At 43.7% G+C, this 15,081-nt stretch overlaps 1 protein-coding gene and 9 non-coding genes across 23 annotated transcripts in view; 8 read left to right on the top strand and 2 right to left on the bottom strand.

The window, feature by feature from the left end:
• LOC122884546 (LIM domain-binding protein 3-like) overlaps positions 1-15,081 on the bottom strand; it is a 59,379-nt gene that overhangs the window by 27,820 nt on the left and 16,478 nt on the right. For 11 of the 14 annotated variants that reach the window (XM_044214587.1, XM_044214594.1, XM_044214593.1 and 8 more), the window contains 2 exons: positions 5,868-6,019; positions 2,263-2,332 (listed from right to left, as the gene is read on the bottom strand). In XM_044214587.1, the coding sequence (XP_044070522.1) occupies positions 2,263-2,332; positions 5,868-6,019 (222 nt within the window). Of the gene's footprint in view, positions 1-685; positions 877-2,262; positions 2,333-5,867; positions 6,020-15,081 lie in introns of all 14 variants that reach the window. The other 3 variants (XM_044214591.1, XM_044214596.1, XM_044214599.1) reach the window with 1 other exon arrangement.
• On the top strand, positions 8,832-8,904 carry trnat-cgu. Its single transcript has one exon. It is a non-coding gene; the product is annotated as a tRNA-Thr (tRNA).
• Positions 9,605-9,678, top strand: trnat-cgu. The gene has a single exon. It is a non-coding gene; the product is annotated as a tRNA-Thr (tRNA).
• Positions 10,324-10,396, top strand: trnat-cgu. The gene has a single exon. It is a non-coding gene; the product is annotated as a tRNA-Thr (tRNA).
• Positions 11,095-11,168, top strand: trnat-cgu. The gene has a single exon. It is a non-coding gene; the product is annotated as a tRNA-Thr (tRNA).
• trnat-ugu lies at positions 11,814-11,886 on the top strand. Its single transcript has one exon. It is a non-coding gene; the product is annotated as a tRNA-Thr (tRNA).
• Positions 12,570-12,643, top strand: trnat-cgu. The gene has a single exon. It is a non-coding gene; the product is annotated as a tRNA-Thr (tRNA).
• Positions 13,750-13,823, top strand: trnat-ugu. The gene has a single exon. It is a non-coding gene; the product is annotated as a tRNA-Thr (tRNA).
• trnat-cgu lies at positions 14,129-14,201 on the top strand. Its single transcript has one exon. It is a non-coding gene; the product is annotated as a tRNA-Thr (tRNA).
• trnat-agu lies at positions 14,437-14,510 on the bottom strand. The gene has a single exon. It is a non-coding gene; the product is annotated as a tRNA-Thr (tRNA).

The following is a 15,081-nucleotide window of genomic DNA, read 5'->3' on the forward strand; positions in this document are numbered from 1 at the left end:
TAATGGCAACATTTTGGGAAATACACTTTAACTCAACGTTTTAAATACAGAGCTGGAGTCAGGACGTGGTTAGCTTAGCTTAGCATAAAGACTGGAAGCAGGGGGAAACAGCTAGCCTGGCTCTGCCCAAAGTTCAAAAATACACCTACCAACGGCTCTAACGCTCAGTGGTCAACATGAGGTGTCTCGTTTGTTTAATCTGAACACAAACAGAAATGTAGAAACTTCACAGTACGTTACTTCCTCGTTTAAAAGCCTATTAAAAGAACGTGAAAGCCACGGAAACGATGAGACTATAACGCACTACTGAACTGAATCGACACTGAACATCGTGACTGTACGAACGGTGATGCGTTCAACGCGTAGTGACTTAAGGACATTAAGTACAAGTAAGTGCACTTGAACAGCGATGCGACCGCTTAGCTTATTAAAGAAGCGAACAAACTACAAACGAATGTTTGAACTGAACCGAGCGACGTGAATCGAATCAGCCGGGTGACTCGTGACGCGAGCAGCTCTTCTCAGAGTCTGATTTGATGTAAATGCAACGTGGTTCTTCAGCTCCTCCTCATCAGGTTTGTGTTTTATCCCCTCCCTCTATTAGCCGCGCAGCTCTTCCTCTGAGAAACAGTTTTGAAACTCCTGCCATGTTTCCTCCTCTTCGGGCCTCTTCGCCTCTACGTACCCCGCAGGCCGGCCCGCCTGAATGGCCGCCATCTCCCTCAGAGTCTCCTCTGAGTACAGGCCGATCGGCGAGTTGTACTGCTTCCTCTGAGCGGGGCTGACCGCCGCTCTCCCCCCGGGAGAGTCTGCCTCTACAGGCCCGGAGGAGGCACTGCAGGCCGACAGGCGGCCGTTCACCTGCACTGACTGAGGCTTCAGATGGAGCGGGATTAAGGGGGGGCAGAGAATGTTGGGTAACAACTATCAATAGCTGATCAATATGTTTTATAGACAAGTTAAAATGTAAATGCTTTTTAATATCTTTTTTTTAAAACATGATCACTCCTGTTTTAGCCTCTTACATGTTTTAGAATAGATTTTAAGATCTTACTGATTGCTTTAAGCCTCTTCATGGCCTCTCTCTCTCTCTGCTGTATCTCTGACCTCTTAGTCCGTACTCTGAGATCCTCGAGGTCTTTTGTCTGTTCCAGAGACCCGGCTGAAAACTAAAGGGGACCGAGTGTTTGCAGTCAGGGCCCCGAGCCTCTAACGATCAGCGATCTCCTCGAAGTCGCTTCTTAAAACGTACTTTTATCGGAGAGCCTTCCCTGATTTAACTTGAGTTTTCATTTTCTTCGAACTGTCTTTTATTTCCCTAAAATTCTGGTTTTCTTTTGTCTGTTTTATGTTTTTGTGAAGCAGTTTGCAACGTGGCTTTTGAAAAGTGCTCAATAAATCTCTTTCCGGTCTCATCTTTTGATTCATAAAGCTGAAAAGTGTCATATAGACAAAAATAAACAAAGTCTGGATATCTCCGTTGCTGGGTGAAAACATAATCTTTTCAGATATTGATCGTTGTATTTTGGCACCCAAACGTCTTCGGGTTCGGAGTGTGCCAGCTTGCAGGTGGAGTCCATCAGCGTTACAAGCTTTTCACCCAACAGTGTTTGTGATTCTGTCTTGTTGTATTTTTTGGGGACGACATGGATGAAGTGCGTGTTTTGCTTATGTTTCTTTCTTCCTGCGGCCACCAGGAGGCGGCAACTCATTATGTTGAACCAGTGACACCTTCAGTGTGTGTGTGTGTGTGTGTGTGTGTGTGTGTGCCTCACACATGCAGCATTTTGTTTGTTTATTCCTTTTCTTTTGGCAGAGCAGAACTCCTCCACATCAGGCCGGAGAGAAAGTAAACGTAATAAATAGAACAGATGTGAATTAATCGCAGACGCGCCCAAAAGTCTGCAGGAGTCGAGAGACGCCGAGGAGAAAAAAATAAACAACGGAAACTTGAAAGCAGTCGAGCAACGTGATGTGAAACTGAATTTAAAGATTCAAACAACGGGAGAATGCAATCGTCTTAGCTTTCTTTTAATATTTGAATCTCTCTCTATCGTTCCCATAGTAACATTTCTCTAAATATGTTTATTAATCTGGTCTCTCTGTTTAGAAATTGTTTTTTTTCGTCGTATCATTTGACCCTCCGGGGGCTCCATACACAATGGATGCTGTACGACTAACAGATAACCTCCGATGCATTTCAGCTCTCTCCAGGGAGGATCTGAGCACAGCGGCAGAAAAATGCATTGTGGGTTAAGTTACCTGTTGGTGAGGGATCATGGGAATAGCGGTGTCGATTCTCGGTGTCGGCATCAGAGCGGGACGCTTCGCCCTGCAGGAAGGAAAAAACAAAGAGAAATGACTTCAGATTAACTTTCTGAAAGTGTGGGACGTTTAAAACATATTTATTTGTGCAGTAACAATTTCTGTTTTGATAAAGTCCACAATGTTCTTTTATATTTTCTTACTTTGGTTCCTATCAATGGTCTCAACCTCTGAGCAGCAGCGATCACAGTTCAATTAGTTCAAGATTAAATAATTAGAATAATAATTAATAGGAAAACACCAGTGAGATCATTCTGCACGGAAGAGACCAACAAGACTTTCATTTTATTGGAATAAAAATAAATTCACAAATATATTAGCAGGACACAGACATGGCAGATAAAATACAATACATATAAATTAAATTATATCAATAAAATATAAATTAATAAAATTCATTCTTCAACAAATTGACAGGGCCGTAGCAAGACATGAAAATGTTGTAAAGACAACCACTTGAGAACTATGGAGATTTGTTCGGACTAAACTTTCCGCTTGTGTTCGTGTTTCTGAAGTTAAGTCGCCCCAAACAGTGAATGTACCTGTACAGACTGCGACTGACTTTTACTTTTTCTCCCAATATTACCGAGGACATGGCGCTGCGTCAGCCCTGCCTCATGTAGTTTGTACTTTCTCAAAAATGTGACACAATGGCAGAGGTGCAGGAAGTACTCAGACCCGTTACTGCAGTAAAAGTACTGACACACACTCTGTAAAACACTCTGCTGCAGAGAAAGTGTGAGAGTGTGATCAGGAAAAAGCCCTTAAAGCATTAAAGCAGTGCAGCGTCCCTGTGGCTGCTGTGCTGTTATATATTCTATCATCAGGTTATTATTCCTCGTGCATTAATGTAAAGCAGGATGTTGCTGCTGCAGCTGGTGGAGCTGGAGCTCATGTTGAACCGGTTTGTATCGGACTGCAGCTGATGATGCTTTTCATTCTGGATCCATCTGCTGATTCTTTTCTCCGTCGATCCGTCGATCGATCGATCGGTCGGTTTGGAAAACTGGTGAAAACGGCGAGAAACGCCGTCACGACGACCCAGAGCCCAAAGCGACGCCTTCACCGTGTCGTCGTGTCCGACCGACAGTCCAAAGCTCGACGTTATTAACAAACATCACAGTTATTACAGTCGTTCAGAGGAAAAGCAGCAGATCTGCACATCTGAGCAGCTGCAGCCAGGAAGGGATTTACAGGAGAAACGACTTCAAACATCAAAACACATTTTCTGTCAGTCGACTGATCGATTCAGCTGAACTTATAAACTGCTGAGAGTTTAATTTCTAACAAAACATCAGGTTTTATAAACTCTTCATGTGTTTTGTGTGAAAATCTGTAAAGTGACTGCAGCGTTCAGATAAACGCAGTAAAGAGTCCAGCGGCTGCTGCCACATCTGATACTGCTTATAAAATCCAATATCTAGCAGCTTCATAAGAAGGCGAACAGTATAAACAAAGAGGATGAAATATGTGAGAGAGATGGCACGCAGTCACACTGCGGTTAAAAATAAATTCACGATGTTTAATGAAATAAAACAAAACACGAGGAGCAGTTTGTCTCGTGTGGAGCCGAGCCGAGGGTTTGGGTGGAGAACAGATATGAACCACAGCTCCGCCCTCAAACATTCCTCTGGTGGAAACTCTGCACATCTGAGAAGCTGCAACCAGGAAGTGATATCAAGATAAGAATTCTTCCTTTGTCATATAGCAGGAGCTCTGAATGTATTATCGATAATTAATCAAAAGCAATATGCGTGCACTGGGCTGTCTTTGAATACATATAACGTTCATAACCGCTGTTCCACATTTTACAGCTTTCACGCAACAACGTGGGACAGAAAACGATCATCTTTGTAAAGGAATGATAACCTCCAGCTCGTTATTTGTTAGTTTTTCCAGAAAGACTTTGTCCTCAAAGTGCTTGATCCCAGCTATCTCCTGAGGACAAACTGCACGTTGTTTGAATCTCAGAGGATTGTGTTCTGAAAATGTAAAATCAGGGTGCATTAAGAGAGCAGTTTGCAGGCATTTTGTTTTATCCGTGAAATCCCTCGGCATGTGGGTCACTTTGATGGAAACACTCTGTTTGCATATCAGCAGAAGGACACTGAAGTGAAACTGTGTCAACGTCTCTCATTCGCCAGGAGCACCTTTAGAAGGAAGGCAGCAACAGAAAAAGCTTTCAGCTACGAATAAGAAGAGGAGACGGCCGGGGTCAGAGGTCAGAGCGCACTGACTGTAGAAAACGGCTCAGAAATAATACAAAGAGTAAATGTAAGATGTTGTCCCGCTGCGCAGGACAACTCAAGTCGAATAAACTCTAAAATCATAGTAAGTGGAAGAAAAGGTTTTCGAAGGCACTGACGTCAGATCAGATGAGCTGATATGGGCTGTTGGAATGAGCCCAACCGACTGACAGTCACAGCTTTCTTACAGTCATTTTGTGCTGCGACCCTGAAATGGAAAAACGTTTTATTGTATTTTTTATTCTCTGCATTGTGTTTTCTGTGTCGCAAACAGCCTCTGTTATATTTGCCGTGTGTCACAGCTTCACATCCATTTCCTGACCGCGGCCTCGCCGGCCGCTTCGCGCTGATTAAACGACGTGACTTGAAGAAACGATGAGAAAGAAAGACACGACAGAGGCTCCTCTTCCTCAGCCGAACACACAGAAGTTTTGTAGTGATGAGACTCTGCTCAACGTTCATTTCCTCAGTGAACTTATCTCCTCTGTCAGACACCTTCAGGGTATCGTCTGTCAGTCCTGCGCGACACCAAAACGGCCCAGTTTCAACATCTGCAGCAGCCATCTTTTCCCTTTGTTTTTCCTACAGCATTTAAGCATTAGTTAAGGCTCTTTAAAAAAAGGCAGTTCGGATCCATCAACACCCAGTAACTACAAACCAACCTCTTTCGTTTATATATATATATATACGTATATAGAGTTGATACTTTATTGTAGATAATGTCGTATCTCCACCTTTACTACAAAGAGCACTAAGCTTTACTGCCGTATTTGTGATGATTCTAGCGTCTTTTTAGGAGAATATTATCTGTAAATTAAACTATATGTTAAATGTTTATTTAACCAAAAAACACAGGTGGATATGCTTTCTTTTTAACCCTGAGTAGTGTCTGCAGGGCCTCCTTTCAGGCTACATACAGCCCAAACAAACCCTACAAATAAGGTAGAGCAGACTGCATGGTGCCTGACAGGTGAAAATCAGGGCAAAAAAAAAAGGCCTTCAAAGCACGAGCTGCTCCTCGTTACGCTTATTGCTGAGCGCAAGGTAATAACTGAAGCCGACTCAGATGTAAACCAATATCTTTTATCAGCTCTCTCTTCTCTCATCTGGACTATGATGGCTGGACAGTAAGAGGACACTGCTAAAAGGGATTTTCTTAAGAACCTAAAATGATAAAAGTGAGGGGGACAAAAATCTGTAAATGTGCCTGGATTCCCACAGAAATAAAATTAAACAAAAGAAGCAAAATAACAAGTGCAAGATAGATGGATTTACGACATTAGTTTCCACCCTTACTTGGTCATGGTGAGCGCCAGGTTGTAGTTGGCCATCTTGATCTTGTTCTGGGCCTCCAGGTGAGTCATCCCCTCGGTGCTGACGCCGTCGATGGCGACGATGACATCACCCTGGACCAGGTTACCCTGCGCCGCCTTGCTGCCCGGAGTGATCTGTCCAAACACAACGACTTTTAGATCTTACTTTTTGCTCCAAGAATCTTTAATCAGACTCATGACGGACACTGGGATCAAATGTGGAACATTTTGGTTCTCTGGTTGGCTTGTTATTGATTAATGAGAAGAACAAATCTCTTTCACTCTGAAGAAAGTAAAACAAAAAGTCAAAGTCATCTTCTTTTAGAGCTGAATGTAGGTTTCTAGCATGTGTGATGAATGTGTCCAGTAACACACACTGCAGGTCAGTGCACACGTCAATCTGCATCTTTCAATCACTTAGTCATGAAAAGCTGGATGGAAAAGGTTCATTGTCTTCCACGAAACAATCAATAAAATGGGTAAAGAATTAATAAATAACTTAATGATTAATATGTCTGCATGCTAAAGTCCCCTTAATCTGAAAATCCACCTCCGGAGTGGAGGTTTGTTGGTGTTTACCTGAGGGCCCAAGAGATGTTGAGGACATGACCCTCATTCACAACACAGTTACAAAAACAAAATGGTTGACAAGTCTGCTTTCAAACAAACCAAAATAATCAGAAATGCAGTGAGTAACTATGACATCACTTGGTAGATTTGGTAAAATGGTGCAAATCCTGTATGGAGCCAAGCATAAATCTTCAATTTGTAAAATGAAAGAAACCCAATGTGACTTGAGAGGATCACCGAGTGCGAGTTTGAAAATATTTTGTACCAAATTAGCATGAAATTGTACCTGTGGTTTATTATAGGCCCACTGCCCACATCAGAATTGGTCTAATGTCTCATTTGTAAGTGATAACTGAATGAGCTGCAAATGAAATAACTAATAACAAGAGTCTCTGTGAGGCTGTAACTAGACACAGTGGTGCGTTGAGCTAAATGCTAACATCAGCATGCTAACACGCTCACAACGACAATGCTAACATGCTGATGTTTAGCAGGTATAATGTTCACCATCTTAGTTTAGCGTGTTAGCATGCTTAAATTTGCTAATCAGCAGTAAACACAAAGTACAGCTGAGGATCATGGGAATGTCATTAGTTCTGCAGGTATCCAAATTCAAACGTTGACCTGATGGTGGCGCTAGATGGAAAGTCAGAGGATCACCAGAGTTATTACAGTTCATCCTGAGGGGAGCATGAACGATGAACCACATTTCATGGGAATCCACTCAATAGTTGTTGAGATATTTCAGTCAAAACCACAAATGTGGACCTGCTGGTGGCGCTGGAGGAAAAGTCAGAGGATCACCAGAGTCCGTAGGAGTCATCCTCTGGGGAACATGAACGTCTGAACCACATTTCATGGCAACTCATCTGATGGTTGTTGAAATATTTCAGTCTGAAGCAAAGTGGTGGCCCGACAGACTGACCGACACTGCCGTCCACAGAGTCATGCCACTAAAAGTAGTGATTAGTGGGGGTTTAAGTTAACAATGAGAAGCCCGAAAGTCATAAGCTGCATGAGTGTGCGACATTTGAACGGGTTGACCTCGTGACCTTTCACTTACAGGGCCGGTCTGTAACCTCGAGGCCTCTGTGGCGCCTCGAACACAATGACAGGACACAAGTGTTCATGCCTGAGTTTTAAACCCTGGACAGCTGTCCACACACCGCTAACCCCCCGCTGAGTCGCATTCAATCACTCTAATTACTCCCAAAAATCCCTCCTGCCCTTCTCTGCTCCGTCTTTCTCATCACTTCTCCATAATTTTTATTTCCATCCACAGGAGTGACTGGTGTGGAGGAGGAATAACTGAAGGTGGAGGACAAGGTGGTGGTCAAAGAGGAGGTGAAGGAAGAGGAGGAGCATGATGAGGTGGAAAGAGGAGATGGAGCAAAGATGGAGGTTGGTAAAGAGGAGATCGTGCAAGCGTAAGACGGAGAGATGAGGTGTAGGAGGACGTATACGAGGAGATGGAGGAACAGGAAGAGCAGGTGGAGGTACGGATCTCCTGCGAACGATATATGGATCTTGTGTGCACAAGACAGATCTAACGTCTTGTGCTTTACGAGGGGGTCTCCTTAAGACCATGATGGAGAGCAGGAGCAATTACAGGAACCAATAAACTTTTCAATACACATACGGGCATGTCAGTATTGTTTTAAGGTAGACTCGAATAAATGTGAACCTGAATCTGTCTGTCTGTTGGGAGAAGAGTCTGAACAGAAGTCTGCAGGATTAACAGAAAACACAGCAGCTGAGACCTGGATGAGACTGTACTATAGATACACACACACTGATAAAGGTTAAATAGCGCAGGGACACTTCTTGTCTTGCTCTGACTCATTTGGCTGACCTTTCAACTGAATGCGGGTCAATGTGTTTGAATGAAACGTCGCCCCCCTGGAGACAGCAGAGAGCCAGTCCCAGTTTACACTCTTCTCAGCTTACTGGTCCAGTTCCAGCTGGAAGAGTTCCTGCACCGAGGTCTGATCGCAGAATGAATTCAGCAGAGCTCAGAGCTGCTTTGGAAAAACCTCAGAGACTCAAACCATCAGTGGTTGGTTGATTTGAAATTCAGAACAAAACAGGGCTGTCAATCAACAGGGAATTTAAAAGAGTATATTGCACAGGAGTATTAACACAGAATATTGCACAATTATTTCAAGTATTGCAGAGATGTTAATGGTCAATGACCAGTTTAATGACTTAGGGTCATACAGACTGACAGACTGAGGAGTTAAACAGTTTGATGGCCACAGGCAGACTTACTGTGGCGCTCTGTCAACATAATGTGTCGGTCTTTAAGATCTTCATCGTTTCAGTTCAGAAATGTCTTTGATACGATTGGACCTTAAATATTTAAAAAGCTGCTTGTGAAGGCGCTGTGGCTTAGTGGTCAAAGCACCTGTCTCGTAAACAGGAGATCCTGGGTTCAACTCCCAGCAGTGCCTGATTATCACTTACTTGGTCCTGTCATTTGCTCACCAAGATATTCAAGATTCTGGACCTTTGTTCTTTAAAATATTCTTGCTTCATTTTCAACCAAAGCAACAATTTGGGTTGACTGGAGGAAAATCAACGGTTTGAACCAACTGGAGGAAAGCAATGTATGCTGGGTTCAACTCCCAGCAGTGCCTGCGTCAGGTCAAGTGCGTCCAACTTTATGCTTATAAGGGTTCACTAAAATGCACGCTTCAGCAAAACGCCTCTCTGTCGTTACAGCTGTCAAAGCAAGCGGCCGAAGTTCCCACCGCTGGTCAAAATAATGCGCTGACGTAACTGCGACTGCTGCGTTAAGTCCAACAGTCTCTGGTGAGCGCAACTGTCGTAGTCTTTCCCAACTCGTCCGCTACTTTCGCTTTCTGGTCTTCTCACAAGTTCTTCGATACGGTTGTGGCTCTAGAAGGCACTTCATAGTGCAGTCGTTGGATGCCATCCAAATTATTTCACGCAGACCCTCGTCCTCCACCTTGTTCCTTGGCCTGCGAGCTGTAGCCACCCATTTAGCTATTGCTGTTGAAAGCCTGCTGCTTGTAGGTTTGTCCAGGGGTTTCTCTAGAACAAAATAATCGCAGCCATCAGAAACATAATGGTTTTGGTGAATCCCTTCGCTGACAGAAGCGTCGGAGGGTCAATTCTTGCAAAGTTGGTGGCGCTGTGGCTTAGTTGGTCAAAGCGCCTGTCTCGTAAACAGGAGATCCTGGGTTCAACTCCCAGCAGTGCCTGGTTGTTACTGTCAAGGCGAAGTATCATGTTTGGGTTGATTAAGAACTCTTAGCCTTCTTATTGTCAGTTCGCCTCAGCTAGAGGTACAGAGCATATTCCAACTATAGAGTTCATCAACACGCTGGTCTTGTTCAATTCAATCATCATTGTTCAAACGTCGCCCCCCTGGAGACAGCAGAGAGCCAGTCCCAGTTTACACTCTTCTCAGCTTACTGGTCCAGTTCCAGCTGGAAGAGTTCCTGCACCGAGGTCTGATCGCAGAATGAATTCATTAGAGCTCAGAGCTGCTTTGGAAAAACCTCAGAGACTCAAACCATCAGTGGTTGGTTGATTTGAAATTCAGAACAAAACAGGGCTGTCAATCAACAGGGAATTTAAAAGAGTATATTGCACAGGAGTATTAACACAGAATATTGCACAATTATTTCAAGTATTGCAGAGATGTTAATGGTCAATGACCAGTTTAATGACTTAGGGTCATACAGACTGACAGACTGAGGAGTTAAACAGTTTGATGGCCACAGGCAGACTTACTGTGGCGCTCTGTCAACATAATGTGTCGGTCTTTAAGATCTTCATCGTTTCAGTTCAGAAATGTCTTTGATACGATTGGACCTTAAATATTTAAAAAAGCTGCTTGTGAAGGCGCTGTGGCTTAGTGGTCAAAGCGCCTGTCTCGTAAACAGGAGATCCTGGGTTCAACTCCCAGCAGTGCCTGATTATCACTTACTTGGTCCTGTCATTTGCTCACCAAGATATTCACTTCTGGACCTTTGTTCTTTAAAATATTCTTGCTTCATTTTCAACCAAAGCAACAATTTGGGTTGACTGGAGGAAAATCAACGGTTTGAACCAACTGGAGGAAAGCAATGTATGCTGGGTTCAACTCCCAGCAGTGCCTGCGTCAGGTCAAGTGCGTCCAACTTTATGCTTATAAGGGTTCACTAAAATGCACGCTTCAGCAAAACGCCTCTCTGTCGTTACAGCTGTCAAAGCAAGCGGCCGAAGTTCCCACCGCTGGTCAAAATAATGCGCTGACGTAACTGCGACTGCTGCGTTAAGTCCAACAGTCTCTGGTGAGCGCAACTGTCGTAGTCTTTCCCAACTCGTCCGCTACTTTCGCTTTCTGGTCTTCTCACAAGTTCTTCGATACGGTTGTGGCTCTAGAAGGCACTTCATAGTGCAGTCGTTGGATGCCATCCAAATTATTTCACGCAGACCCTCGTCCTCCAACTTGTTCCTTGGCCTGCGAGCTGTAGCCACACATTTAGCTATTGCTGTTGAAAGCCTGCTGCTTGTAGGTTTGTCCAGGGGTTTCTCTAGAACAAAATAATCGCAGCCATCAGAAACATAATGGTTTTGGTGAATCCCTTCGCTGACAGAAGCGTCGGAGGGTCAATTCTTGCAAAGTTGGTGGCGCTGTGGCTTAGTTGGTCAAAGCGCCTGTCTCGTAAACAGGAGATCCTGGGTTCAACTCCCAGCAGTGCCTGGTTGTTACTGTCAAGGCGAAGTATCATGTTTGGGTTGATTAAGAACTCTTAGCCTTCTTATTGTCAGTTCGCCTCAGCTAGAGGTACAGAGCATATTCCAACTATAGAGTTCATCAACACGCTGGTCTTGTTCAATTCAATCATCATTGTTCAAACGTCGCCCCCCTGGAGACAGCAGAGAGCCAGTCCCAGTTTACACTCTTCTCAGCTTACTGGTCCAGTTCCAGCTGGAAGAGTTCCTGCACCGAGGTCTGATCGCAGAATGAATTCATTAGAGCTCAGAGCTGCTTTGGAAAAACCTCAGAGACTCAAACCATCAGTGGTTGGTTGATTTGAAATTCAGAACAAAACAGGGCTGTCAATCAACAGGGAATTTAAAAGAGTATATTGCACAGGAGTATTAACACAGAATATTGCACAATTATTTCAAGTATTGCAGAGATGTTAATGATCAATGACCAGTTTAATGACTTAGGGTCATACAGACTCACAGACTGAGGAGTTAAACAGTTTGATGGCCACAGGCAGACTTACTGTGGCGCTCTGTCAACATAATGTGTCGGTCTTTAAGATCTTCATCGTTTCAGTTCAGAAATGTCTTTGATACGATTGGACCTTAAATATTAAAAAAAGCTGCATGTGATGGCGCTGTGGCTTAGTGGTCAAAGCGCCTGTCTTGTAAACAGGAGATCCTGGGTTCAACTCCCAGCAGTGCCTGATTATCACTTACTTGGTCCTGTCATTTGCTCACCAAGATATTCACTTCTGGACCTTTGTTCTTTAAAATATTCTTGCTTCATTTTCAACCAAAGCAACAATTTGGGTTGACTGGAGGAAAATCAACGGTTTGAACCAACTGGAGGAAAGCAATGTATGCTGGGTTCAACTCCCAGCAGTGCCTGCGTCAGGTCAAGTGCGTCCCAACTTTATGCTTATAAGGGTTCACTAAAATGCACGCTTCAGCAAAACGCCTCTCTGTCGTTACAGCTGTCAAAGCAAGCGGCCGAAGTTCCCACCGCTGGTCAAAATAATGCGCTGACGTAACTCGCGACTGCTGCGTTAAGTCCAACAGTCTCTGGTGAGCGCAACTGTCGTAGTCTTTCCCAACTCGTCCGCTACTTTCGCTTTCTGGTCTTCTCACAAGTTCTGGCTCTGTGGCTCTAGAAGGCACTTCATAGTGCAGTCGTTGGATGCCATCCAAATTATTTCACGCAGACCCTCGTCCTCCACCTTGTTCCTTGGCCTGCGAGCTGTAGCCACCCATTTAGCTATTGCTGTTGAAAGCCTGCTGCTTGTAGGTTTGTCCAGGGGTTTCTCTAGAACAAAATAATCGCAGCCATCAGAAACATAATGGTTTTGGTGAATCCCTTCACTGACTTTTCAATTCTTGCAAAGTCGGTGGCGCTGTGGCTTAGTTGGTCAAAGCACCTGTCTCGTAAACAGGAGATCCTGGGTTCAACTCCCAGCAGTGCCTGGTTGTTACTGTCAAGGCGAAGTATCATGTTTGGGTTGATTAAGAACTCTTAGCCTTCTTATTGTTAGTTCGCCTCAGCTAGAGGTACAGAGAATATTCCAACTATAGAGTTCATCAACACGCTGGTCTTGTTCAATTCAATCATCATTGTTCAAACGTCGCCCCCTGGAGACAGCAGAGAGCCAGTCCCAGTTTACACTCTTCTCAGCTTACTGGTCCAGTTCCAACTGGAAGAGTTCCTGCACCGAGGACTGATCGCAGAATGAATTCAGCAGAGCTCAGAGCTGCTTTGGAAAAACCTCAGAGACTCAAACCATCAGTGGTTGGTTGATTTGAAATTCAGAACAAAACAGGGCTGTCAATCGATTCAAATATTTAATAGCAATTAATGGCATGATTGTCCGTAGTTTATCGCAAATTAATCACACATGTTTTATCTGTTTAAAATGTACCTTAAAGGGAGGTTTTTCAAGTATTTAATACGCTTATCAACATGGGATTGGACAAATATTCTTGCTTCATGAAAATCTATGTATATTTATTATTGGAAATCAATTAACAACACAAAACACTGACTAATACTGTCCAGAAACTCAAGCCCAACAGGCAACAACAGATGAAGTGCGTCCAACTTTATGCTTATAAGGGTTCACTAAAATGCACGCTTCAGCAAAACGCCTCTCTGTCGTTACAGCTGTCAACGCAAGCGGCCGAAGTTCCCACCGCTGGTCAAAATAATGCGCTGACGTAACTGCGACTGCTGCGTTAAGTCCAACAGTCTCTGGTGAGCGCAACTGTCGTAGTCTTTCCCAACTCGTCCGCTACTTTCGCTTTCTGGTCTTCTCACAAGTTGTGTATCTTCGATGGTGGCTCTCGAAGGCACTTCATAGTGCAGTCGTTGGATGCCATCCGAATTATTTCACCCTTGTTCCTTGGCCTGCGAACTGTAGCCACCCATTTAGCTATTGCTGTTGAAAGCCTGCTGCTTGTAGGTTTGTCCAGGGGTTTCTCTAGATCAAAATAATCGCAGCCATCAGAAACATAATGGTTTTGGTGAATCCCTTTGCTGACAGAAGCTTCGGAGTGGCAATTCTTGCAAAGTAGGTGGCGCTGTGGCTTAGTTGGTCAAAGCGCCTGTCTTGTAAACAGGAGATCCTGGGTTCAACTCCCAGCAGTGCCTGATTATCGCTTACTTGGTCCTGTCATTTGTCCATTTTCTCTCACCAAGATATTTGCTTCTGGACCTTGGTTCTTTAAAATATTCTTGCTTCATTTTCAACCAAAGCAACAATTTGGGCTGACTGGATGAAAATCAACGGTTTGAACCAACTGGAGGACAGTAATGTATGAGACATCCTGTTTGTTTAAAGACAACTACACAGATCAAAATCAACATAATGTGTCAGTCTTTAAGATCTTCATCGTTTCAGTTCAAAAATGTTTTGGATACGCTTGGACCTTAAATATTAAAAAAAAGCTTGTGAAGGCACTGTGGCTTAGTGGTCAAAGCGCCTGTCTCGTAAACAGGAGATCCTGGGTTCAACTCCCAGCAGTGCCTGGTTGTTACAGGAAGTTTATCATGTTTAATCTCCCTCATAGTGAGGATACGTCTGTAAACTAGACACAACAAACATACAAAATGTATTTGTGTTTAACTCTGGTTTATATAACTCCAAGTAATGTACGTATAGAGACAAGAAAAAACAACTCTCAGAGCCAGTTGAGTAAAGTTAAAAATAAAGCCAAATATTTTAAATAAAAAGGGTCACAAAGAGATGAAGATAATAACATCTAGGCGCTGCTGGGAGTCGAACCCAGGATCTCCTGTTTACTAGACAGGCACTTTAACCAACTAAGCCACAGCGCCTCAGAAAAAATAGTTAGCTGTGGGCTACAACTTGAGCCCTGATTTTTTTGGTCTATATTTGTTTACATTTTGGCAAATTGGCACCATTAAAAGTATGCTGAATTGGCTATTAGCATTTCCTGTTTGCAGCGTACCCATGGATGAAAAGACAACTATGGCTGGATTACTTTGATTCTTAAGAAAACTTAAAAACATGATGACATGACGTATCCTCACTATGAGGGAGATTAACGCAACCGTTACAACTCACAATGGCAATGCTAACATGCTAATGTTTAGCAGGTATAATGTTTACCATGTTCACGATTTTAGTTTTGCCAAAGTATTAACATGATGACCTGATGGTGGCGCTAGAGTAAAAGTCAGAGGATCACCAGAGTTATTACAGTTCATCCAGAGGGGAGCATGAATGTCTGAACCATGGGAATCCATTCAATAGTTGTTGAGATATTTCAGTCAAAACCACAAATGTGAACCTGCTGGTGGCGCTGGAGGAAAAGTCAGAGGATCACCAGAGTCAGTAGGAGTCATCCTCTGGGGAACATGAACGTCGTAGTTGTTGAGATATTTC

This window comes from Siniperca chuatsi, linkage group LG11, assembly GCF_020085105.1.
Source record: "Siniperca chuatsi isolate FFG_IHB_CAS linkage group LG11, ASM2008510v1, whole genome shotgun sequence".
In the NCBI taxonomy this organism is placed as follows: Eukaryota; Metazoa; Chordata; class Actinopteri; order Centrarchiformes; family Sinipercidae; genus Siniperca; species Siniperca chuatsi.